This window comes from Podarcis liolepis (assembly GCF_965112155.1).
Source record: "Podarcis liolepis genome assembly, chromosome: 9".
NCBI lineage: Eukaryota > Metazoa > Chordata > Lepidosauria > Squamata > Lacertidae > Podarcis > Podarcis liolepis.
In genome coordinates, this window is record NC_139564.1 from 3999038 (window position 1) to 4026044 (window position 27007).

The window sequence follows — 27007 nt, forward strand, 5'->3', positions numbered from 1 at the left end:
ACGTGATATCAGGCAGGTGGGTGAAAAGAATATGGATATGTCATTGGCCTGGGATCAATAGGCAAAGTTCCAAAGTGCCACATTAAAAGATCCGAGTTCTTACAAATGCGGAAGAAGTACTAATGGTATACCCTTCAACATTTCACCGAGGAAAATAGGGACATCCCATAAATAACAACACTTTGGAGGTCCCGAGCCCCAAGGAGGTTAGATTGGCCTCAACCAGGGCCAGGGCCTTTTCAGCACTGACCCCGACTTGGTGGAACGCTCTTGGCACAAGAGACGAGGGCCCTGCGGGATTCAACATCTTTCCGCAGGGCCTACAAGATGCAGCTGTTCCGCCTGGCCTTTGGGAATGGACTCAACAACCCCCCCCCCATTTATTTATTTATGGAACGCCTTATAAGGGATTTTGCATATACATTTTCCCTCGGCTCTTTTTGCTGGCCCATGAAGGACCAGCATGGATAGTTGGTCCCGGTGAATATTTGACGTTTTCTCCCCTTATGGCTTTGATCTATAGGCTACCACTAAATCGAGGCTGCATTTTAAGCTGCATTTTACACTGTATTCTAACTTATATTTTAATCATTTTTGTTTTGTTTTGATTTGTTTTTAATGTTTTACTGTATTCATATTTGGTGTTAGCCGCCCTGAACCCGGTCTTGGCCAGGGAGGGTGGGGTAAAAAATTATTATTATTATTATTATTATTATTATTATTATTATTATTATTATTATTATTATTATTATTTTATTTTAAGAAGGATCAAAAGGGGAACACCAGGAAATAATCTTAACTAAGAGATTCAAACGAATCTGCAAACTAGCTTCCAACTATAGTGAGGAGAATCTGCTCTGCTTTATCACATACTTGCATGAGTGAAAGAAGGATAATACTTATTCAATATATCCTTTCCTACAATCTTAAACCACAGAGCCTAGGGCTTGCTGATCAGAAGGTCGGCAGTTCGAATCCCCGCGACGGGGTGAGCTCCCGTTGCTTGGTCCCTGCTCCTGCTCACCTAGCAGTTCAAAAGCACGTCAAAGTGCAAGTAGATAAATAGGTAGCACTCCGGCGGGAAGGTAAACGGTGTTTTTGTGCGCTGCTCTGGTTCGCCAGAAGCGGCTTAGTCATGCTGGCCACATGACCCGGAAGCTGTACGCCGGCTCCCTCGGCCAATAAAACGAGATGAGCACCGCAACCCCAGAGTCAGTCACAACTGGACCTAATGGTCAGGGGTCCCTTTGCCTTTACCCTTTTACCAACCAAGGAAGGGACGCGGGTGGCACTGTGATCTAAACCACAGAGCCTCTTGGGCTTGCCGATCAGAAGGTTGGCGGTTCGAATCCGTGTAACGGGGTGAGCTCCCGTTGCTCAGTCCTTACTCCTGCCAACCTAGCAGTTCGAAAGCACACGAGTGCAAGTAGATAAATAGGTGCTGCTCCAGCGGGAAGGTAAACGGCGTTTCCATGCGCTGCTCTGGTTCGCCAGAAGCAGCTTAGTCCTGCTGGCCACATGACCCGGAAGCTGTACGCCAGCTCCCTCGGCCAATAAAGCGAGATGAGCGCTGCAACCCCAGAGTCGGTCACGACTGTACCTAATGGTCAGGGGTCCCATTACCTTTTTATACTATACATATCAACATACCTACACACCTACCCCACACGGACACCCACCAAGTGACTTGACTTCCAGCCGTTCTTGTTACGCTACTTTCTTTACGTTACTTACTTTCAGGGGTCCCTTTACCTTTACAATCTTTAACATTCCCACATGTTGGAGGGAGAGCGAGGGCATAGCTGTCAACGTTTCCCTTTTTAAAAGGGAAATTCCCTTATTCTGAATAGGATTCCTCGCAAGAAAAGGGAAAAGTTGACAGCTATGGGCTAGGGGACAGGTTGACACCCCACCCCGCCCCGCCCCGGGTGGGAGCTGGCCCCCCAGTCACCTCAGCTGAGCAGTAGTCTCCCTCCATCTCTTTGTAGAGGGCTCCAGAAGGCTCCTTCCGTATGGGGAGGGCCGTGTTCCAGATGGCAAGGCAGGTCTGAGGAAGGGCCTTATCCAGCCTCTCAAAGAGCTTTTCCAGGTTGAGCTTGTACTGCCTGATGGCCCTCGGCAGCCGAAGCTTCCTGGCCACCTTCTCCTGGTACCTGCACGGAAGAAGGGGGGACCATCAGGATCTTGGTGGGAAGACACAAAAGGATAACAGCATTGGTCTTCCACAACAGCAGCAAGAATACTTATCGCAAAGTATTGGAAAACACAAGAACTGCCCACCTTGGAAGAATGGCAGATGAAAGTGATTGACTATATGGAACTGGCAGAAATGACTGGCAGAATTCGAGACCAGGGGGAAGAGACGGTGGAAGAAGATTGGAAGAAATTTAAAGACTATCTACAGAAATATTGTAAAATTAATGAATGTTAGAATGATCTTGGATTGAGGTTGTGGTTTCTAGCTGTAAAGGTTAAAAGAATATGGGGGGGGTGGATTTTTCTAAATAGATTAAAATTTAAAGTTATTAGAAATATACATTCAGATTAATGACTAGGGTGTAAGAAGGAGGGAAAGAAATTGCTGAACGAAATAAATTTGAATTGGAATACAAAAAAGGGAGGTATGAGGAGGTCCGGGAAATAAGTTAATGAAAGACAAGTGACAAAAAGTTGGAATTGTTTTTAACTGTTTTTTATTTTTGTATTTTTTCTTTTTCTTTTTCATTTTGTAATAATATGAAAATTTCAATAAATATTTATTTAAAAAAAAGATAACAGCATTGGTCTTGGCCAAGAAAGCTGAAGGGTGTCAGGGTGGATTTGATTTAAATCAAACTGATTTAAATCGTGAGTCAGTAAGACTTGATTTAAATCATTATTCTTTTTTACAGAAAGACTCATTCTTGCTGGTATAACCTTCATATTTACAACCAGATGGAAGGTTTTGTTTTTGGAATAATAAAATTTTCAGAGTAGTTTTTACAGGTATATCAAAAGTTACCCATTTGGTTATAATTATTAGAAATACACAGACAGGTAATTATGAAAATGTTGTGAGGTTTCACTGTTTACATTTGGACAACTTTTCTGCTGCGCTTTACTGGAAGGAGGAAAAGAGTCATTTCCTTAATAACAATTTAAACAATTTGTTTAACTAAAACAGTAACATCATAGCATATGTATCCATGTTTGTTAACTGATGTGGTTAAACAATTTAAACAACAACAACTTAGACTGAGTTTTAGCACACATGAAAAACTTGAAACAAATTCTTATTTCCTGATGAATAGCCTTTGGACTATAATGTAACTTAAATAGAAAACTATCTTTAGAAAGGTTTTTATTCCAAAAGCATTTTATTTTAAAAATCTGATTTAAATAAAAAAATCTGATTTAAAATGATAATAATAATAATAATAATAGATTTTTATCCACCCTGCTGTATGCAGAGGAGGGGGAGCAAGATTATCAACAAAGCCTGATGAGGAATGGTTGAAGGAGTTGGGTAGGTTTAGCTGGGAAAAGAGGAGACTGAGAGGAGATATGAGAGTCCTCTTCAAACATCTCAAGGTCTGTCACATGGAATAGGGAGCAAGCTAGTTTTCTCCTGCTCTGGAGGGGAGGACTCAAACCCATGGCTTCAAGATATACAAGAAAGGGAATTCCAAATAAACATCAGGAAGAACTTTCTGAGAGTAAGAGCTGCTTGGCAGTGGAATGGACTTCCTTGGGAGGTGATGGACTCTCCTTCCTTTTAGGTTTTTAAGTAGAGGTTGGGTGGTCATCTGACATGGATGCTTTGGCCGATATTCCTGCATTTGGGCAGGGGGTTGGACTAGAATTCAGTGAACACCAGTAACTCCCAAAGGGAAAATATTTCATAGCATGTATAATATACATCATTTTGTTTGTGTGCCCCCTTTCCATAGTTCAAACCATCCTCAAGGCAGCTAACATGAAAAACAAATACCATATTTTTCGCTCTATAATTCGCACCAGACCACAAGACGCACCTAGTTTTTGGAGGAGGAAAACAGGAAAAGAAATATTCTGAATCCCAGAAGCCAGAACAGCAAGAGGGATTGCTGCGCAGCAAAAGCAGCGATCCCTCTTCCTGTTCTGGCTTCTGGGATAGCTGCGCAGCCTGCATTCGCTCCATAAGACGCACACAAGTTTCCCCTTACTTTCTAGGAGGGAAAAAGTCAGTCTTATAGAGCAAAAAATACGGTAAATACAGTGGTACCTCGCAAGACGAATGCCTCGCAAGACAAAAAACTCGCTAGACGAAAGGTTTTTCCGTTTTCGATTTGCCTCGCAAGACGAATTTCCCTATGGGCTTGCTTCGCAAGACGAAAACGTCTCGCGACTTTGTTTCCTTTGTCTAAAAACAAAGACATGTTTTGTTTATAAAGTTAATTTATTTTCCCTTCAATTTTTGAACTGCTCTTTACAGTATGTGTGACTTTAAAGAGCAGTTAATAAACTGTTGTTGTACCAAATTTGGCTTTGTTTGGACTTTTTTTGACCATAGGAACGCATTAATTGATTTTCAATGCATTCCTATGGGATTTCGTGCTTTGCAAGACGAAAAATTCGCTAGACGACAAAAATTGCGGAACGAATTAATTTCGTCTTGCGGGGCACCACTGTACGTAAGTTGCAAACATAGCCAGAATAGTCATAAGGCGGCATCAGATACTGAATCCTTATGAAAATTACTATAAAATATCTTACAAGGCAACAAGAAAACACACACACACACACACACACACACACACACACCTCTGGTCTCATGTTCCCTTGATTTTCAAACCTGGACAGATGTGAATATAAACAAAAGGGTATTTTCCCAATTCTCCATCCTCCAACATGGGATCATCTTTGGTAATCAACAAAATAAAAAGGTTGTTTTGCAGACCACCCATAGAGGAGTCTGCCCACCACATCTCTGCATGACTAACTGCTCCAGCGGTTATTTTTTAAGGCGAGGGAAGCGCAGTTTTTCTGCTGAGTCCCTGCAAAAAGCAGCAACGAAAGCATCCCCAATCTCAGCTGATGCAGAGACATATGAGGTTTCTGGTCAGGGATCAGCAACGAAGGGCTGGATAACACAAGGCAGAGGCCGCAGGATCACAGCAAGGTCGGTCCATCTGGACAGCAAGAGCCCAGCACCCAGTTTGCAAGCGTAGGTCAGCCAGATATCTCAGAGAAGCCCACACACTGAAGCAGAGGGCCCTGGTGCCACAGGTAAACCCCCCCTTACCTGTTGAGGTCCCAAAGGCAGGAATTGAAGATGACCACGTCCGGTTTCGGCTCTCGTTGGAGGTCGTCCAAGATTTCCTCCATGTAGTCCGAATAAACGCGGGGAATGAAGTAGCATCGCACCAGGTGATGATCCGAGCGGAACTCGCGCACCTCCTGGTATCTGTTCCCGCAGCCTACCCCACTATATTTCACCAGTTTATCATTGGCAAAAGTCGGCTCTCCCTGCAAGTAGAGATCAGGATCGTACACTAGGCCTCTTCTGCAAGCCCCTTGCAGCCAACCCATTACTGCGAGACCGCCTCTCCTGGTATGCTCCGCGGAGGACCTTAAGGTCTACAAAAAACAACATTTTGTAGGTCCCAGGTCGCAAGGTGGTTAGATTGGTCTCAACTAGGGCCAGGGCCTTTTCAGTACTGGCCCCGACTTGGTAGAATGCTCTGTCCCTAGAGACTAGGGCCCTGCAGGACTTGACATCTTTCCACAGGGCCTGCAAGACAGAGCTGTTCCACCTGGCCTTTGGTTTGGACTCACTCTGACCCTTATGTTTCCCTCCCCTTATGGTTTTGATCTATCAGCTACTTTTAAAATGAGGCTGCATTTTAAATTGCATTTTAACCTGTATTTTAAATTGGGTCGTCCCCCCCCCCCCGTTATGTTTTTACTGTCATTTTATTGGTGTTAGCCGCCCTGAGCCCGGCTCTGGGCAGGGAGGGCGGGGTAAAAAAAAAATTTACTATTTACTTTACTACTACTCCTAGAAGTCTCAGTCCAGAGAACCACAGAATGAGGGGGTCTCGGTTGGTCAAAAGCCACCTAATCCCCCCGTTTCCATCCTACTGCCGAAAAACTGTCCAACCAGTCGGACACCCCCCTCTAAGTATAAGACAGGGACTGCTGTGACTGAATAAAAGGAGGAAAAGTTATTGATCAGGGAATACGGATCCAGTTCTGCCCTGAACTGGGGCAGCCAAGCACACGTTTGTACAATTATTGCTTGTGCAGCAGCTGTGTCCTTGAGACATCTAGGTTTGACCCTTGTGGTCCCTTCCAACTCTAAAATTCTAGGATTTTATGAAAATACTTTAAAGAAAAAACCACCTTTTTCTTCAGCTGATCAACAGTGAGATGCTTGTCGGCCTGCAGGATGGAGATCAGGTCTTTGTATATCGATCGGTAAACTAGAATGGGAAGAAAACATGTCTTGTCGACCAAGGCTGCATACAAACATTTTATTCTAGAATCTATGGAGACCAAATACAAGTGGTTTTTTGTTTTTTTTATGTAGTCCGCACACAATCTAGAGCAGGGGTCAGCAAACATTTTCAGCAGGGGGCCGGTCAACTGTCCCTCAGACTTTGTGGGGGGCCGGACTATATTTTGAAAAAAGAATACGAACAAATTCCTATTCCTTGCAAATAACCCAGAGATGCATTTTAAATAAAAGCACACATTCTACTCATGGAAAAACACGCTGATTCCCGGACTGTCTGTGGGCCGCATTTAGAAGGCGATTGGGCCAGATCCGGCCCCCGGGCCTTAGTTTGCCTACCCATGATCTAGAGCTATTGCATATTTCCCCCCTCCAAGAAGCACTTCTGGAGAAATTGGGCTCGTTCCAAAAACGAAACACCTTTCTGGTGTGATTCTGCATTACCCTGCATAATCCATTTGAAAACAGATTGACAAAGATGTAGATTGCAAAGGAAACTTCAACTGTGTTTCTGCATGTAACCAAAGCGGCATGGAATACTGACAAATGAAGAATGGCTGATGGAAATCATGGAATATGCAGAATATGTTAAAACTGGCAGCTCTGATAAGAGACACAAATCTAGAATCTTTCAAGGAGGACTGGAAACTCTCTCTGGTCTACTAAAAAAATAATTTTCCAAATGCGAAATTTAAGGGGGGGGGATAGAATATATTAAGAAACCTACGTATTTAAGAGGGTCATGATGGAATTTTAAGAAGCAACTGTATGCAATTGTGCTTATAAACATTGAGGATGGATGAGCAGGAACTCGTTCGTATTATAGAATTATAACTGTTGAGCGATAAATTGTGACTCTGAATCTTGAAATACAGTCATACCTCGTTACGTTTGCTTCAGGTTAAATCTTTTCAAGTTGTGTCCTGCGGCGACCTGGAAGTACCGGAAAGGGTTACTTCCGGGTTTCACCACTCGTGCATGCGCAGACACTCAAAATGACTGTCACGGCTAAAAAATTGGCTGCTATTTCTTTAATGCTTAAAAAAGCTGGGTCAGCATGAGTCAGCGGCCTGCACCGGGTTGTATATATAGAGTGAGAAATGTTAGTTTTTGTTTGGGTTGGTTGGTTGGTTAATGAAAGCTGGTAGTGTTGATGTGTACAGTTGCTCTGTCGTTTTTGCACAAAGTCTTTTAAGAATAAAAGCAAAAAGTACTCTGCAAGGATACTCTTCTCGTGGACTCTTTTATGCCAACAAGGGCCCGAGGACCAGGCTAAGGTGACAAAGGGAGGTCAGAACCTATTTTTTTGCAAACACTGACAATGCGCAGAAGCGGTGAATTGCAACCCGCACATGTGCAGATGTAGGTTGCGTTCTGCTCAGGCTGCGAACGGGGCTCCGGAATGGATCCCGTTCGCAACCAGGGGTACCACTGTAAAAGAAAAAGAAATGGGGAGGGGATTGTAATCACCACTTCCTTTCTCGTCTCCCTGTGTCACCATGCAGGCAGGGAACGGTTTGGATAACCTAATGAGCTTTTAAAGTGTCTCAAACAGGCACAACCACTCTCCTGGAAAGCAGGACCTAGAGTCAACCCAGATTGAAAGGAACATATTGAGCACAAAGTGCTCTGGAGTGGGGAGCAAACAGATTTCTGCACCGCAAAGGGTTTGGGGCAGTGGTTCTCAAAGTATGCAGTGCATCACACCGGTCTGGAGGAGAGCACAGCAAGTGTCGCGGGAAGATTCAATGGCAAACAAAAAAACATTTAAACATTTCAGTACAGTATGGTATCAAAATAAAAACTTTCTGGGGGTGATATGCAACCAGAAACAATATCCCCACGTCTCTTCAAGGGCACTGGCTATTCTTCTACAGTTCTCCACAACATATTGTTGCAAACAATATGCAAACATATTGTTGCAAATCCCTATTTTCAACCGTGATGAGCGATCAGAAAAGAGAAAGGCTTCTTTGTGTCAAGGGGAGTTTGATTGTCTCAAATTAGACCAAGATTACCCAGGACTGGGACACGGGTGGTACTGTGGGTTAAACCACAGAGCCTAGGACTTGCCGATCAGAAGGTCAGCGGTTCGAATCCCCGCGACAGGGTGAGCTCCCGTTGCTCAGTCCCTGCTCCTGCCAACCTAGCAGTTCGAAAGCATGTCAAAGTGCAAGTAGATAAATAGGTACCACTCCGGCGGAAAGGTAAACGGCGTTTCCGTGTGCTGCTCTGGTTCGCCAGAAGCGGCTTAGTCATACTGGCCACATGACCCGGAAGCTGTACGCCAGCTCCCTCGGCCAATAAAGCGAGATGAGCGCCGCAACCCCAGAGTCGGCCATGACTGGACCTAATGGTCAGGGGTCCCTTTACCTTTACCTTTACCCAAGACTATCTAGCCCAGGGGTAGGCAACCTAAGGCCCGTGGGCTGGATGCAGCCCAATCGCCTTCTCAATCCGGCCCACGGACGGTCCGGGAATCAGCGTGTTTTTACATAAGTAGAATGTGTCCTTTTATTTAAAATGCATCTCTGGGTTATTTGTGGGGCACAAGAATTCATTCATTTTAAAAAACAGTGGTACCTCAGGTTACATACGCTTCAGGTTACATATGCTTCAGGTTACAGACTGAAGGACCAGGTGCACAGCCCGGGGGTCATTTTGGACTCACAGCTGTCCATGGAGGCGCAGGTCAATTCTGTGTCCAGGGCAGCTGTTTACCAGCTCCATCTGGTACGCAGGCTGAGACCCTCCCTGCCTGCAGACTGTCTCAACAGAGTGGTGCATGCTCTGGTTATCTCCTGCTTGGACTACTGCAATGCGCTCTACATGGGGCTACCTTTGAAGGTGACCCGGAAACTACAACTAATCCAGAATGAGACAGGTAGAATGCTGATTGGGAGCAGCCGCCAAGACCACATAACACCGATCTTGAAAGACCTACACTGGCTCCCAGTACATTTCCGAGCACAATTCAAAGTGTTGGTGCTGCTATTTAAAGGCCTAAATGGCCTCGGTCCTGTAGACTTGAAGGAGCGTCTCCGCCCTCATCGTTCAGCCCGGACACTGAGGTCCAGCGCCAAGGGCCTTCTGGCGGTTCCCTAATTGCGGGAAGCCAAGTTACAGGGAACCAGGCAGAGGGCCTTCTTGGTAGCGGCACCTGCCCTGTGGAATGCCCTCCCACCAGATGTCAAAGAGATAAACAACTACCTGACATTTCGAAGACATCTGAAGGCAGCCCTGTTTAGGGAAGCTTTTAATGACTGATGTTTTAATGTACAGTGGTACCTCGGGTGAAGTACTTAATTCGTTCCGGAGGTCCGTACTTAACCTGAAACTGTTCTTAACCTGAAGCACCACTTTAGCTAATGGGGCCTCCCTCTGCTGCCGCGCCGCCGGAGCACAATTTCTGTTCTCATCCTGAAGCAAAGTTCTTAACCTGAAGCACTATTTCTGGGTTAGCAGAGTCTGTAACCTGAAGCATATGTAACCCGAGGTACCACTGTACTGGTGGTGCAGTGGTTAAGAGCGGTGGACTAGTAATCTCATAATCTCGATTCCCCGCTCCTCCACCTGCAGCTGCTGGGTGACCTTGGGCCAGTCACACTTCTTTGAAGTCTCTCAGCCCCACTCACCTCACAGAGTGTTTGTTGTGGGGGAGGAAGGGAAAGGAGATTGTTAGCCGCTTTGAGACTCCTTCGGGTAGTGATAAAGCAGGATATAAAATCTAAATTCTTCTTCTTCTAATCTTTTGTTGGAAGCCGCCCAGAGTGGAAATCCAGCCAGATGAGCAGGGTATAACATTGTTGTTGTTGTTGTTTATTTTAAAGATCTCTGTTGTTGGGAAGCATTTGCTGGTAGTAATGCAGAGTGGCAAATGATGGGTTGCATATACTCAACAACAAAAAAGCTTTAAGGTTTTAGCAAGCAGATGGATTGAGCACGATAAGCAGTTAAGAAGCGCATCAGCATTCAGACACGCGCTAAGCATCGAGATCTGCAACCCACAGTGTTTCCGCAGATCATGTTTCCAATTTATCAAGATAGAAATATACAGAGAGGCAGTTTGAAAGAGGAAGTGAGGCTGCGCTCAAGAGATGGAGAGGCAGAGAGAGGGGGGAGGGACGCGCCGAAGGACAAGGGCAGAGAATTGTTTTCATTCTCCCGGCAAGAGAAAAGGCACCCAGCCTGTGTTTCGAAGGCCAGGAATTGTTGCAGCTGAGGAACAAACCACATCCTAATTGCCACATCGAGAAGATACTCACTGGAATCGCCCATGATCACAACAAACTTGTTGTGGAGCAGCTGCTGGGCTTCTTTCGAGGAGAAACTGTGGGTTTCTACCAAGGGGAGACTTGTCATGGTTGCATTCGTGGCGGAACACCTCAACCCGGCCGGCGTTTTCTCCTGCAAAAAGGAGACAAATAAGGACAGGGAAGACAAACAAGGAAGAAAAAAAACCTCCCATGCCTTTCGGAAAGCATAAAACTATTAGCCCTGCAGCGAAATGTCTCGGCTTGTGAAATGTCTCGGCTTTCCGTCACCTATCTGCCACAGGAAGGACCGTATTAAAGGGTTTATTACCCCTTTGGGGGTCTCCCCTTCAGGGCAACAACAACTGGGACGGGCTCACCACTGGGCAGCCCACTTTCTCCAGCATCCCTGACTTTTCTCCCCACCCAGTAAAAGGTGCATACACTGGAGCCCGTAGATAGACTCTGCAGCTTGTCTCCCACTTGGGTCCCCAGCCATTGTCAAGAGTACAGCTCCCACCACACCAATGGCTGTATGCTGGGAAACTATCTCCCGATTGCCAGGAGGCCACACAGCTGAACTTTGTTTAGGCTCAGAGACCTTGAGATCAAAAGACTTCCTCTCCCTTCTCAGGCTGCTCTGACACTGTACCAGGCTCTTGAGTTGTAAATTACTTCGATAGCCTCCTGAACCTTTTCACACCCAATCCACCCTCAAGCCCCCAGCTGTGCCAGGATCCCCAGATCAGATAAACATCTCATCCTGCCTAGAGTCAGGATGTAATTGTCTCACACTTCTAAAGACAGGGAGTTTTAGAATTAAAGAGACCAGATACCCATTCCCCAGAAGTCCACAGTTTTAACTCTCCCGCAATGCCGCACTCCTGCGTGAACCAACGTTTGACATACCAAGATTTCCCAACTTCGCTACACCGGTAGTCAGGGAAGATGGGAGTTGTAGTCCAACAAAAGCTGGGGAAACCAGAGATTAAGAAACACTGGTCTGGTGAGTCTGCACAAAACATTAAACAGCCTTCAACAGACCAGGCGTTCTTTCTTGATAACCCAGCTGATCACCTCTGTTGTTGCTGCCAAAATGTTCCTTCTGGCCCTGCACACTTCTGCACAGTGGCAGCTCACTAACACTGCCCACCCCCAACCAAATTTAGTGGAAGGTTTGAGCAAAGCATTTAGCACCGAAGCTGCAAATCAGCAGGAAGTCAGCTGTTTTGAGCTCACTTCCCTTTCTCTATAGAGCAGCTGGTGGCACCTCTGTCTTGGCTGCTAAGATGTTATCTCCCCAAACCCAGGTATCACATCTCGGTTTGTCTGGGGGAGATAAACCACAGCCGAAGGTTCAGCTGTAACTAGGGCTCTGCAATATCAGGCTTTCAACACTGATATGCCACCAACTAAACATTGAGATATACTAATATACCACAACATCTGAGCTGGTGGAGCTGCTTTGGAACTTTGTGACATATCACCAGCTAAACCACTATCATTCTGCCCAGACACTGAGGTCCAGCGCCAAGAACCTTCTGGCAGTTCCCTCCCTGCGAGATGTGAGGCTACAGGGAACAGGCAGAGGGCCTTCTCGGTAGTGGCTCCTGCCCTGTGGAACACCTTCCCACCAGATGTCAAAGAGAAGAAGAACTACTAGACTTTTAGAAGACATCTGAAGGCAGCCCTGTTTAGGCAAGTTTTTTTATGTTTGATGCTGTATTGTTTTTAATATTCAGTTGGAAGCCGCCCAGAGAGGCTGGGGAAACCCAGCCAGATGAGCGGAGTATAAATAAATAAATTATTATTATTATTATTATTATTATTATTATTATTATTATTACTACTACTACTACTACTACTATGCAAAGCACCCTGCAAGGCCACAGCAGGCAAAAGAAATCCCCTGCTGTCACTGTGAAGTCAGGTGATTTGACGAGTGGCAAATCAGCAACATGGAGTAGACCTGTTGAACCAACTTAGCAACGTTCATTCATTTCACTGGGTCTACTCAGAGTGAAATTTTACTGATTACCACCCAAAGTGCCCCTGCCTTCAATGGGTTAGACTCCTTGCAAGGCACACACAGTATGGCAGTCATCATCACCATCATCATATTTATTCATACTCCGCCAATCTGGCTGGGTTGCCCCAGCCATTCTGGGTGGCTTCCAACACATAAAAACATAATGGCCGTCGGGGTCCCTTCCGATTCTATGATTGTTGTCTTGGAAGGTTTTGTGGGAAAGACTCCCACAATACGACGGTTCAATGACACCCAAAATCCCAAGTCCCCAGCACAGCCTCTAACGAAAGCCAGGACAATGACCTTTGGCACAGGCACCTTACATACGGAACAGCAGAGGCTCAGAAAAGCAGTCTATAAAATTGTAGCAATAAGCGGATCCCATGTTTCCTCTGACTATCCAATATAGAATCAAATAACTGCTAAAATTCACCGATTTGACAGATTTCCTTGGTTCCAAGGCCTAATGACTCCTCTGGAAGAGGGGAATCCATCATCCCTTAATGATAAAGTCACATACTCCTTCCCCCTTGTTGCAGGAATTTATGTGTAGGTTGGGGGTGGGTGGGTGTTTGCCCCTCCAGCAGATGTCATGCGCATGCAGCCCACTACCAAAATCAGCACAATCACTTTTGTGACGTGTCCCCACAAAACACTTCATCACAGTTTATTCAAAGGGCCTCTGCTGCATGATACCAAATGTAACAATTCACTGATAGATGTATCTATGTACTGGCTCACTGGGAAAACTTCAGAAATTCATGTAGATATGTGAGCTCAGCTCCTCAGCAGCCCCTCTGCCTGAGGGATAATCCCTGGCCTCCTGATACCTGAGTGCCAGACAGGTAGCCATTCCAGAAATAACAAACCCAGATGAAGACAAAAGGGTGGGATGAAGTTGGCTGGGAAACAGGGAAGTGTAAATATCTCTTTTGTTACACTTGATGGGTGTTTGGTGGAGGGCAAGGGGAACCATGGGGCAGGGTCCAGGATGCTCAGATTCCGGCCACCAGACCTCCCCTTTCATGATGTATGAGTGATGCAGTTTGGGGGTGTGTGACATGGGGGTGAGCAGCTAATAAAAGTTTGGGGGCTCTTTTGTTTGGGGCTTCCATCTTGTTCCACCTGGTGGCAGGTGGGAGTCCTGTGGCGACAGTCTTCAATAAATACCAAGCCTACTGGCTGCTGTTTTGATCTGGTATTCCTGACTGCTGTCCAAGGGAGCCCTCAAATTTCTCTGCTAACACCCTCCATAAGGTGTGAACTTAGCCACACGATGGGAGGCAGGAGGACATCAAGGGCAGCACATACCCCAGGCAGAAACCCATCAGGATGGTGGATTGAATCCTGATACTTCCAAAGGAAAAGAACAGGAAAGCCTTACAGCCAGGGGGATGTGTAAATATCTTTATTGTTCCTTGGGGAAGAGGAACTGGGGTTATTGACAGGGGTGGGTGAGGGGCTCATGTTTCTACATGCCAAACACTCCTACTTTTTGACATATTTGTGATGTATCAATGATGCTGTTGAAAAATGTATCATGGGAAATGGAGAGAGGTCTTAAAAGTCCACACAACTGCCGTATTTTTCGCCCTATAGGACGCACCGTCCCATAAGGCGCACCTAGTTTTTTGGGTGGGAAATAAAGGGAAAAAATTATTCCCCCCCCCCAAGGCGCAGGGCTGGGGCGGGGGAGGCCCAAGCTTCCCCTGACCCCAGCCCCCAAACAGGCAGCTCTCTGCAAGCCGTGGGAGCCCAGCGCTGGCTCCCGCTGCTTGCGCAGAGGTCCGCGAAGCCTGGACGCGCTGATCCCAGCGCGCGCAGGCTTCGGCATGCAGGCAACTCTCCGCAAGTAGCGGGAGCGCTCCCGCTGCTTGCGGAGAGGTCCGCGAAGCCTGGAGAGCGAGAGGGGTCGGTGCGCACCGACCCCTCTTGCTCTCCAGGCTTCAGCGAAAGCCTGCATTCGCCCCATAAGACGCACACACATTTCACCTTCATTTTTGGAGGGGAAACCCAAGTGCGTCCTATAGGGCGAAAAATACGGTACATGTTCGGGATTCCTACTCTTTGTGTATTTGAACCTTGTTGCAACAAATAAAGATCAGGTCTACTGACCACTGTTTGCTTCTTCAACTTGGTTGCAGAACCCTCCTTTTGCTGACCCGAGAGACCCGCGGGGAGTGGCACCCCCACGGAGTAAATCCACACCCCAGGACTTTTCCTTATCTGAGCCCACTGGAAATGCAGGAAGTATTAGTAGCATTGCACAGGAACGTAGTACAGAGCAGGAGGGTGTGTGTGCATCAGCTGAAAGGCCCCAGAATGTAAATGACAAACCCTTCATCGCCTCTATGCAAAGCTTGAATATATACAAATATAGGCAGACACACACACACATTTTTGCAGTGACCAGCTGCTAACAGTAGCATTTTCAGTATTGCTAATCTTTCCAACTCTACAGCTCGATGAACTCTCGACTGAACTGAATCAAAGCTGGCTGATCTATTTCGAGTCCAGTAATTTCATATAACTTTCAGGTCGCCAGCAGGGTGGGGAGGGAGACTAAATGCTCAAGTTATTGAAAGTTAACCACACAAAGGAATCTGATTACCTGAATTGCTTCCCCCAGGCCACAGGCCATAACAAATCGTACATTGATTCAGATGTCAAAATACTTAAGGTCCAAATAAATATACAAATGCCTCTTTGCACTAAAAGGTACAAACGATAAAAAGTGTGCTATGCTTAGAATTCAACTGTGCTTAGATTATGTTGAGTTAATATTATTTCATAGATCAGGAATGCTGTGACTTTGTGACCCTTACATTATAATGTTGCAATTGTGCTGATTAGCTTATTGTTTTAGAAGAAGAGTGGGCTGAGAGACTTCAAAGAAGTGTGACTGCCCCAAGGTCACCCAGCAGCTGCATGTGGAAGTGCAGGGAAGCGAACCCCGTTCCCCAGATTACGAGACTACCGCTCTTAACCACTACACCACACTGGCTCTCTTTAGTTGTTTTGTCACAGAATTCAGTTGTTTTAACTGATTATTTGTTACTTGTTCTATATGCTTTACGTTGTCAATGTGATGTTCTAGAATTTTATTGCTATTTATTGTTTATAAACCATTTTGCGACTTTGGGGGATGAAATGCCACATGTTGTTGTCATCCATCTGTCTTGAGAGCTGTTTGAGACAGACAGATGCCAATAAGAAGGATGAGCTGCTTTTCATTCACAAAATAGCAGCATAGATATATAAATCATATCATTATCTGTTTCTTTGTTCTTTTAACTGGGCATGTCAGGGATTGAACCAGGGGTCTCGACATGCAGTGGGTATCTTCCACCCTGAGTAATAATAATAATAATAATAATAATAATAATAATAATAATAATAATAATTTATTTATTTATACCCAGCCACTCTGGGCGGCTTCCAACAAAACACTTAAATACAATAACCTATTAAACATTAAAAGCTTCCCTAAACAGGGCTGCCTTCAGATGTCTTTTAAAGTTTGGTAGTTATTTTCTCTTTGACATCTGGTGGGAGGGCGTTCCACAGGGCGGGTGCCACTACCGAAAAGGCCCTCTGCCTGGTTCCCTGTAACTTGGCTTCTCGCAGTGAGGGAACCGCCAGAAGGCCCTCGGAGCTGGACCTCAGTGTCCGGGTAGAACGATGGGGGTGGAGACGCTCCTTGAGATATATTGGACCAAGGCCGTTTAGGGCTTTAAAGGTCAACACCAGCACTTTGAATTGTGCTTGGAAACGTACTGGGAGCCAATGTAGGTCTTTCAAGACCAGTGTTATGTGGTCTCGGCGGCCGCTCCCAGTCACCAGTCTAGCTGCCACATTCTGGATTAGTTGTAGTTTCCAAGTCACCTTCAAAGGTAGCCCCACATAGAGCACCTTGCAGTATAAATTTATTATTTATACCCCGCCCATCTGTCTGGGCTTCCCTAGCCACTCTGGGCAGCTTCCAACAAAATACTAAAACACATCAAACATTAAACGCTTCCCTAAACAGGCCCCCCAAAGATGGCCATGCAAACAGGGGGCAATTTCAGGAATGGCAAGATGCACTCGCTGAAATCTCCTCTTCTATACAACCATTAAAAAGGTCCAGTGGTCCCATCCACTTTTGCAGTTGGGTACCACGCATATCCCACTTTCCCCGAGAAGCGACCAAAGCATCCCCGCCCACCCCACCCCCCGGTAATTCTAAGGTGTCAAAACCCAAAAATGTTCATAAATACACAGAGTGGGCGCGCACACAAGGGTACATAAACCATATTCTGACCCAGAGATGAAAAGAAGATAAAGTCCATACCAGAGAAGAATGGCAAATTGAATTATTGGACTATGATGGAATGGCGAAACGGACCAGAAAGCTCAGGAACCAAGAAGACCAAAACTTCAATAAGGAATAGGAGAAATTTATAATTTAACTTGGAGACAAACTGTAAACAGATGGAATTTTTTTGATTAGAGTAGCCTCTGCTTTTAATTTTCTCCTTACCTTACTTAGTGGATCGTGCAAACCACTTTTCTGAACAGTGCTTTTGGGGGAACTGAGGGTGAGTTTATTGCAACTGAAGCAGGGGTCTGAAAAACTTCGGGAACCGCTAGGCTTGGTAGTGTTTTCAGTCTGTTTGGACAAGATACCAGAGTTTGCACTTTTTAAAGACCTGCAGGACCCTGGGCAACTGTCCAGCCCAACAGCAGTCTGTCTGCAGTGAAACTAAGCCCTGGGCAAGCCCAGACTTGTCTGGCGGGTGTCTGTATCCCTAGACCACCTTAAACAATTATTACTTTTTTTACACTGCAAGTATTTCCAGAGAGAGTTTCCACTCTCAGTGCTGTGATAGGAATTTTATGGTCTTAGATATATGGTAATGTTCATAACTGCACATACATAGATCAACACAGGAAGAGCAACCTGGAACCATTTTGATTCCTAAACTGACCAAATCCTTTCTCTGCAAGGTTAAACTGGAAAAGCCTCCCCATTGTCTCTTTCCTCACAAATCCTGTCTCAAGGATATGTCTGTTTGAATAAAGCGTGAGCCTGTGACCTGGCCCAGGAAATAAATATTTTACCACTACAAAAGAATGGCCAGGCTCCCCAGGAAATCCAATCAAGTAACCTGCTAGACAGGAGATAAACAACAGGAGAAAAACAATATTAAAATTTCTGTGATGTAGGTGGGATGTATCTGAGGGGTGGTCTTAGGTTACACCCCTTCTGTGATGTATGCATAATGTTTCTGGGGGTGGTCTTGATCTAGAGCAGGGGTCTGCAACCTTTAAGACAAAAAGAGCCACTTGGACCCGTTTCCGAAAAAAAAAAAAACAACTGGGAGCCGCAAAAACATTGCAACATTTAAAACAAATATAACACTGCATATATTGTTTCTGGCCTTAATGCTATATATACAGGATCGTGCAGTCAGCTGTCAATCTCAAGAAAAAAGGACAAATTAATAGCTAATTAAAATATTTAATTTACAACCAGGTAACCAGGTTAATGGGACTTTTGCTCCTGAACCTCAGTGCTCAGTGTCTGCACATCAGGGCTGTAAGACGTCACCTTCATTTTCACACAGGCTTGCAAGCTGTCATCTGTGAGGCGTGATCGGTGTTTGTTTTTAATATAGTTCATGTTGGAGAAGACCTGCTCACATACATATGTGGAAGAGACCACAAGGGCCATCGAGTCCAACCCCCTGCCAAGCAGGAAACACCATCAGAGCACTCCTGAGATATGGTTGTCAAGCCTCTGCTTAAAGACCTCCAAAGAAGGAGACTCCACCACACTCCTTGGCAGCAATTCACCAAACTTTCACCAAACTTTCCCCTGCTTAAGTTTAAAAAGGGGCTTCGCTTAAAAAGGGGCTTCAGGCAACTAACTCCACGTGGAATTCCACGCGACCGCGACTGCATAATCAATGCCACAAAATGCCAAAGAAAATTAACCAGGGCCCCAGTGAACCATAAATCATAATCAGTGCCTGATGTAAATAATAATTAATAATGAGGGCCCAATGTCATCCTCGTCATTATAAAAATAATCCCTCTCTTCGCGCCGCCCAGCCTCCCAAGAAAAAAACCCCACTTCAAACGGTCACAGAGCACAAATTCCACGCGACCGCAACTTGCTATGCCCAATAACCAATGCCCCAAAATGCCATAGAAAATTAATCAGGGCCCCAGTGTACCATAAATCAGTGCCTGATGTAAATAATATATAATAATGAGGCATTCATCATTATAAAAATACCTTTTTTGACACTTTTTATTATTTCTTTGTTTGACCCCTCAGAATTACTCCTCCTCATAGAAATAAACATTAAATTAACAAGTTACTTTTTTTGAGTGTGTGTTCTTCACTCCCCTTCAAAACAGTGACCAGTGTATACGCCCCCTTTCAATGCAGCCTGCTTACAAAGGCGGGACGACAAAGACCAGCAATAAGCTGTTGCATAGTGTTAGGTCGTGGGTTAACATAGCAGCCGGCACAGCGATTTCTTCAAGTAGCTCTTTATTCTAGTAAGCTGGAGTAGAACTGACTCGAACAGCTCAGCCGGCCTGTATTTATAGGCAGCCGGCTGTCAACATTGTAACCACAACAGCCCAGAGTTCCCGCCTAAAATAACTGGCGCAGACCTGAGTGAAAACTATCTACAGACCTGAGTGAAAACTATATACAGTATCCCCCTGTTGGCCCAGGGTGAAACTACACTACATAACACCCCTCCCCACCGAGATAAGGCGTTAGTTACAATCGTAATGGTTTCCTTATATACAGCACTACGCGTAATGGTTCAATTAGGCACAAAAGCATATTGGTTACATTTCCCATACTTAGACCAACAGTGATACCTGTCCAACAACATAGTCCTTTAAATAAGTTGGGCGCTTGGAAACTCTGTCAGACCGCCGGGGACTGGTAGCCAAGTCCGGAGGGCCACACAGTTCTCGCTGAGGCTGTGGTGCGACCCTAGGTGGCGTTGGAACCAACTCCCCTGGATCCGCTGCTGTGGGTGGAGCCTCCGCAAGTGGAGTGGTCTGAGTCTGTTCTGAAACGGCTTGGTTCGGCTCCACGCTGGCAGTTTGCGAGGGAGGTGTAGGTGGGGCCTCACCATCTGTACGTGTCTCTTCTGGAGCCGCAAGCGCAGTTGGGGGCACCTCGGTAGTGTCCAAGTCCCCAACCCTGCGCCTAAGCTGGTCTATGTGCCGTCGCCACAAGCGTCCGTCTTCGAGTGCCACCTGGTACGAGCGAGGTCCCGTGACTCCCACTACTGTGGCTGGCACCCAAGGGATGTCCCCCACATAGTTCCGGGCAAAGACCTGGTTTCCTGGGACAAATGACCGTGGTGCGTTGGCACAGCCTGGGGGTTCCGCCACGGCAAAGTCTGGGTGTAGCCGGTCGAGCGGTGACCTGAGGCGGCGGCCCATAAGCAGTTCAGCAGGACTCCTCCCTGTGGCCGCATGAGGGGTGATGTGTTGCACGAACAAGTATTCGGCGACCCGCTCATGCCAGTCTCCCCGGTCCAGGCGCGCCAGTGCCTCTTTTGTCGAGCGCACCATTCTTTCCGCTTGCCCGTTGCTGGATGGATGAAAGGGTGCCGTTAGGGCATGGCGGATGCCCAGTCCCAAAAGATACCGCTCAAACGTGCCTGACGTGAACTGCGGTCCGTTGTCAGAGACAAGGACATCAGGACACCCATGTGTTGCAAACAGGCCTCGCAGCACCCGGATGACAGCTTCGGTAGTGGTGGAGGGCATCAGGGCGACCTCCAGCCATTTGGAATAGGCGTCCACCACTACCATAAAGGTCCGGCCGTGAAAGGGGCCAGCCAGATCGATGTGCACCCTCGACCAGGGTGTCTTTGGCGTTTCCCAGGTGTGTCCCTTAGCTGCCGGTGGTGCAGGCCTCGACTCCTGGCACGCTTGACAGGCGGACACCCAGGCAGTGATGGCATCGTCCATATTAGGCCACCAGACGTAACACCGAGCCAACGCCTTCATTTTGACAATTCCCGGGTGGCCAACGTGCAGAGCCTCCAGGACGCGCTGACGGAGTCCCTGGGGAATCACGACGCGGTCTCCCCACAGCAGACAGCCGCGATGAGCTGAGAGTTCATGTTGTCTGGTTGCGAAGGGCTGGAACTCCGATGCAAAAGGCCCTTGTGGCCACCCCCTCCACACCCAGTTGAGCACCCGGCTGATGGTGCGATCCTGGGCAGATGCGGAGGCCACAGTGGCAGCCGATACAGGCGCTGCCGGAAGATCCTCAATCAGAAGGAGCGATGAAGCTGGAGCCGGGTCTTCCACAAATGCTGGAAGAGGGCAACGGCTGAGGGCGTCGGCATGGCCCATCGATTTCCCCGGGCGATGGATGAGCCGGTAGTGGTAGGCAGCCAGGAAAACAGTCCATCGCAGCATGCGTGGTGAGAGGACCGGTGGAGTTGGACGATCACCGGCGAGGAGGCCCAGGAGTGGCTTGTGGTCAGTGATGAGGTCAAAAGTCCTGCCATAGAGGTATTCATGGAACCTCTTCACTCCAGCCACAAGTGCCAATGCCTCCTTGTCGAGCTGGCTGTAATTCCGTTCTGTCGGAGATAGTGTCCTGGAAAAGTAGGCGAGCGGTGCTTCTCTTCCATCTGGAAAACGGTGACTAAGGACAGCACCGATGCCAAAAGGTGAGGCGTCGCAGGCAAGGACCAGCGGCCTGGATTCACTGTACTGTACCAGCACACTGTCTGAAGAAAGGAGAGCCTTGACCGCGTTGAAGGCCGCCGTCTCCCGATGACCCCAGGCCCAAGGCGTCTTAGTGCTAAGGAGTCGGTGAAGAGGCTCAGCCACTGTGGCTTTGTGGGGCAGGAACATGTTATAAAAGTTCAGCAGCCCCAGGAATGCCTGCAACTCCGTTTTGTTCTTTGGGGTGGGGGCCTGCTGGATAGCGCGGATCTTGGATGTGGTTGGATGAAGACCGGAGGCATCGATAAGATAGCCCAGGAACTCTACCTGTGGAACGGCGATCTGGCACTTCTCCCTCTTTACCTTGAGCCCGGCCTCCTGGAACCTGGTCAGCACGGCACGGAGGCGCTCGAACAGCTGCTGGTGTGAGTCTGCAGACACCAAGACGTCATCAAAATATGGTACCACGCCCGGAAGCCCTTGCAGGAGACGCTCCATAAGGCTTTGGAAGATGCCAGGAGCCACACTCACCCCGAACTGCAACCGGCGGCAACGGAATGCCCCCCGGTGGGTGACGATCGTCTGGGCTTCAGCAGTGGCATCATCGACTGGCAGTTGTTGATAGGCTTGGGCAAGGTCCAGCTTAGCAAAGACCTTACCCTCACCCAGGGAATGCAGCAGGTGTTGGACAACAGGAACCGGATAAGCGTGCTGCTGAAGTGCCTTGTTGATCGTGCACTTGTAGTCAGCGCAGATTCTCACCGACCCATCTGGCTTGACAGGCGTGACGATGGGGGTTTCCCACTTTGCGTGGTCAACCGGCTCCAAAACTCCTTGGGCGATCAGTTTGTCCAGTTGTTCGTCCACCTTAGCCTTGAGAGCAAAGGGAACCCGGCGTGGCTTTAGCTTGATGGGGGCGACTTGTGGATCAAGGCTAAAGGAGATGGGCGTACCTGTATATTGGCCCAAGGTGCCGTCAAAAACATCGGCAAAGTCTTTGACCAGACCCTCAGTCTCTGCGTTAGAGATGCAGTTGATGCCGGTGACTTCCAGGCCGAGGGCATCAAACCAGTCTAGCCCTAGGAGGTTTGGCCGCTGACCTTCGACCACCACCAACCGGAGCAGGCCCGAAAAATCCTTGAAGGCGATCCGGAACCGGCCAACGCCTACCACGGGAATGTCGTTTCCCTGGTAGTCTCTCAGGTGTACGCGGTGAGAGTCGAGTTGCCTTTTGGACACTCTGGGTACCAGTCTTTTGATGGTGCTCCATGACACGATGGACAGGGCAGACCCGGTGTCGATCTCCATGTCACATGGAGCTCCTTCAATGAGCACCGTGACGTTCAGCTTGCGTCGCGTAGGCGAGTCGGTTTGGCCAATCGTGGTTCCAGACGGGCAGCGGCAGTTGGTGAGAGCGAAACAACTTTCCTTGGCAGACTGGAGTGAAGACTTGGACTTGCGAGTCGATGAAGGGGGGGTGTCAGACGGAGCCGATCGGCAGACCTTAGCGATGTGGCCCCTTCTGGAACACTTCCTACAGATGGCGTCTCTGAATCGACACTTGGCACGGGAATGGTTGCCTCCGCAGCCAGCACATTCCGGTTGGCCCTTGGACTTCTGTTGGAACTTCCTGCGCTCCCGCTTTGTCTGGTGCACGTCATCGTCTTCACTGGAGGATGCCTCCTCACTGCTGGCCTCTTCATGATGCACCGGAACTGGCTCCCTAGCAAGACGCGGGCTGCTGGACTTGCGGATCTCCTGGGCGGAGCGTTCAGCAGCTTCTGAGGCCACAGCCTCCTCAATGGCTTTCTGTAGCGTGAGGTCTGGCTTGGCTAGAAGACGCCGTTGCAGATGGATGTCCCGGATCCCGCAGACGATTCGATCCATCAGGGCATCGTCTAAGTCTCGGAACTCACAGTGCATTGCAGCCTGTCGCAGGGCGGTGGTGTAGTTGTTGATTGACTCCCCCTCTGCCTGGTTCCGGTGGTAGAACGCATGGCGGGCAGCAATCTTGGACGGCTTTGGTGCGTAGTGGTTGCGGAGCTTCTCTTGGATCGTGTCCCATGGTGTTGCCTGGACTGCTTCAGGCGCAACCAACGCTCGGGCCGTCTCAAACACCTCAGGCCCACAGAGGCTGAGGAATAGGCCCCGCTTCCGCTCCTGTGATACTTCTGTCAGCTCGTTGGCTTGGAGGTAGCAGTCGAACCGAGCGAGGTAGGAGTCCCATGATTCAGAGGCTGGCGCAAACGGCGGTAGAGGCACAAGTGAAGCCATGATTCCGATGCCGGCGTGAAGGGCGATGGATGGAACACAGTGCTCTAGCCAGAACAGTCAGCTCTGAATTGGTTCTGCCCAGTGATTTCGCTCAGTGATTTCGCTCTGTGATTCAGCTCAGTGATTCAGCTCAGTTCAGAGGCTGGCCGCATCTGGCTGTGCTCTGATGTCCATCCATCCCACCTTCGTCGCCAGTGTTAAGTCGTGGGTTAACATAGCAGCCGGCACAGCGATTTCTTCAAGTAGCTCTTTATTCTAGTAAGCTGGAGTAGAACTGACTCGAACAGCTCAGCCGGCCTGTATTTATAGGCAGCCGGCTGTCAACATTGTAACCACAACAGCCCAGAGTTCCCGCCTAAAATAACTGGCGCAGACCTGAGTGAAAACTATCTACAGACCTGAGTGAAAACTATATACAGTATCCCCCTGTTGGCCCAGGGTGAAACTACACTACATAACACATAACGTTCCCCAAAAACTTTCCCCTGCTTAAGTTTAAAAAGGGGCTTCAGGCAACTAACTCCCACGTGGAATTTCCTATAGTAAGATGGCGGCCGCCTCAGAAGACCACATGGGCAGATAAGATGGCTGCTGGAAAGATCCGGTTACCCAGCAACAGCACAGCTGATTCCTACGCTTTTGAAAGCAGCCGGCAAAGCAAGTGTTGGAGCTCCGAAGCCACTGCGCATGTGACCAAATAGCGAGGACTTACTTTGCTAGAGACAAGGCTACCACAAGCCTCCCTCTCTTCGCGCCGCCCAGCCTCCCAAGAAAAAAAACCCACCTCAAACAGTCACAAAGCACAAATCAGTAAACATAATAAACATTAAATTAACAAGTTACCTTTTTTTGAGTGTGTGTTCTTCACTCCCCTTCAAAACAGTGACCAGTTTTGAACAGTGGCTTCAGGCAACTAACTCCTCCGCCTCCTCCGCTCGCCTCCTTCCCTCGCGCCCGCCCCTCGCCCCCTCCCCTCGCACCCGCCCCTCGCCTCCTTCCCTCGCGCCCTCGCCCCTCCCCTCGCCTCCGCCCCCGCCCCTCGCCTCCTTCCCTCGCGCCCGCCCCTCGCCCCCTCCCCTCGCCTCCTTCCCTCGCGCCCGCCCCTCGCCCCCCGCCTCCTTCCCTCGCGCCCTCGCCCCTCCCCTCGCCTCCGCCCCTCGCCTCCTTCCCTCGCGCCCGCCCCTCGCCCCCTCCCCTCGCCTCCTTCCCTCGCGCCCGCCCCTCGCCCCCCGCCTCCTTCCCTCGCGCCCTCGCCCCTCCCCTCGCCTCCGCCCCCGCCCCTCGCCTCCTTCCCTCGCGCCCTCCACTCGCGCCCGCCCATCGCCCATCGCCCCGTCCCCTCGCCTCCGCCCCGCGCCTCCGCCCCGGAGCCGCAGCAAAGGCTTTAAAGAGCCGCATGCGGCTCCGGAGCCGCAGGTTGCCGACCCCCGATCTAGAGGATGGGAATTTCAAAAGTCTTTATAAGCCCTTGCACAGCAATTTTGGGGGGTCCTCTTCCTCTCCTGCGTGTGAGGGGAGCACCCTGTTGCAACAGATCAATAAAGATCAGGCTTACTAGCTGCTTTGCTTCTCAATATTCTCTGGTTGGCCTCTGTTATTTTCTCCTACCAATAGGGAACCTATGTAAGGACTCTATATGGGCTCTTGGATACCCCATAAGGGAAAAGGGCATATTTTTATTTACAACAGTGCCCTTCCCAATACAATCCCCAGTCCAGATTTTGGGCCAGTGTCCTCAACGTGGCACCCAGGGTATTGGCTAATCAGGTTATTACTCGCCAATGTGCAATTAAATCCCTGCTAAGAATTCCCCCATGCATATTTTCCTGGTTGCATTTTTTTTTAAACGGAGGGGTGTTTTAAGCCCCCAGCCACAACTGGAATTTATCCCGGTCCAGCAGAAGCACAGGATGTCTTTTATTACTTACTTCTTCCTAAAACAAATATTTATGTACCGTTGCATCATAAAGATACATGGCAGCAGTTTGCGACAATAAATACAAAAACAAAAAATAAAACCAAAACAAGTTAGCAAAAACAAGTTAAAAGCAGAAATAAATTAAGAATGAAGATCAATAGACCACGGTGGGGGATGATGTATTCATACTTTTTGACCAGGGCTTCCCCAAATTGGGTCTCCAGCTGTTGTGGACTACAATTCCCATCATCCCTGACACCTGGTCCTGCTAGCTGAGGATGGTGGGAGTTGTAGTCCAAAAACAGCTGGAGACGCAAGTTTGGGATGTTTTATCCATACAATCAAACACCTTAACAGCAAATAAGCTATTCCAGCAGAAGTCCTGCTTGCAGGTGTGATAGGAATTTTGAGGTCTTAGATATATGTTAAATGTTCATAAGTGTACCAACCAGGCACGTACATAGATCAGCACAGGAAGACCGACCTGGAACCATTTTTAAACTGTCCCAAACTGACCAAATGTTTTCTCTGCAAGGTCAAAGGAAAATGGAAAAGCCTCCCCATTCATTGTCTTTTCCTTCACAAATCCTGTCTGTGTTTGAATAGGGTGAGCCTGTGATCTGGCTCAGGAACTAAGTATTTATCATTACTAAGTATTTATCATTACAAAAGACTGGCCAGGCTCCCCAGGGTATCCAATCAACTAAGCAGGCAATGCTTTTGAATTCTGGTGCTGGAGGAGACTCTTGAGAGTCCCATGGACTGCAAGAAGATCCAACCTCTCCATTCTGAAGGAAATCAGCCCTGAGTGCTCACTGGAAGGACAGATCCTGAGGCTGAGACTCCAAGACTTTGGCCACCTCAAGAGAAGAGAAGACTCCCTGGAAAAGACCCTGATGCTGGGAAAGATGGAGGGCACAAGGAGAAGGGGACAACGGAGGACGAGATGGTTGGACAGCTACCAGCATGAGTTTGACCAAACTGCGGGAGGCAGTGGAAGATAGAAGTGCCTGGCGTGCTCTGGTCCAGGGGGTCATGAAGATTCAGACACGACTAAACGACTAAACAACAACAAAGCAGGAAATCCAATCAAGTGACCATTAAACAGGTAACCTGGCAGACAGGAGGTAAACAAACCACTCAAATTTCTGCTTTAAACCACCTTTTCTGTGGTGTAGGTATGATGTATGGAGGGGTTGTCTTGAGCTCCAGCGCAGGGAATTTAAATTGTCTACATAAGGCCTTGCACGCCATTGTTCTGGGTCCCTCCTCTCTCCTGCGGGTGAGGGGAGCACCCTGTTGCAACAGATCAATAAAGATCAGGCTTACGAGCTGCTTTGCTTTTCAATATT

At 48.1% G+C, this 27007-nt stretch overlaps 1 protein-coding gene across 7 annotated transcripts in view; it reads right to left on the reverse strand.

Moving 5' to 3' along the window:
* LOC310685833 (PC-esterase domain-containing protein 1B-like) overlaps positions 1 to 27007 on the reverse strand; it is a 48507-nt gene that overhangs the window by 7906 nt on the left and 13594 nt on the right. For 4 of the 7 annotated variants that reach the window (XM_083458835.1, XM_083458837.1, XM_083458834.1 and 1 more), the window contains exons 2-5: positions 10741 to 10882; positions 6364 to 6443; positions 5264 to 5487; positions 1952 to 2153 (exon numbers count right to left, since the gene is read on the reverse strand). In XM_083458835.1, the coding sequence (XP_083314961.1) occupies positions 1952 to 2153; positions 5264 to 5487; positions 6364 to 6443; positions 10741 to 10837 (603 nt within the window). In that variant the 5' untranslated portion in view covers positions 10838 to 10882. Of the gene's footprint in view, positions 1 to 1951; positions 2154 to 5263; positions 5488 to 6363; positions 6444 to 10740; positions 10883 to 11380; positions 11458 to 11637; positions 12242 to 13190; positions 13291 to 27007 lie in introns of those variants that run through there. The other 3 variants (XM_083458839.1, XM_083458836.1, XM_083458838.1) reach the window with 3 other exon arrangements.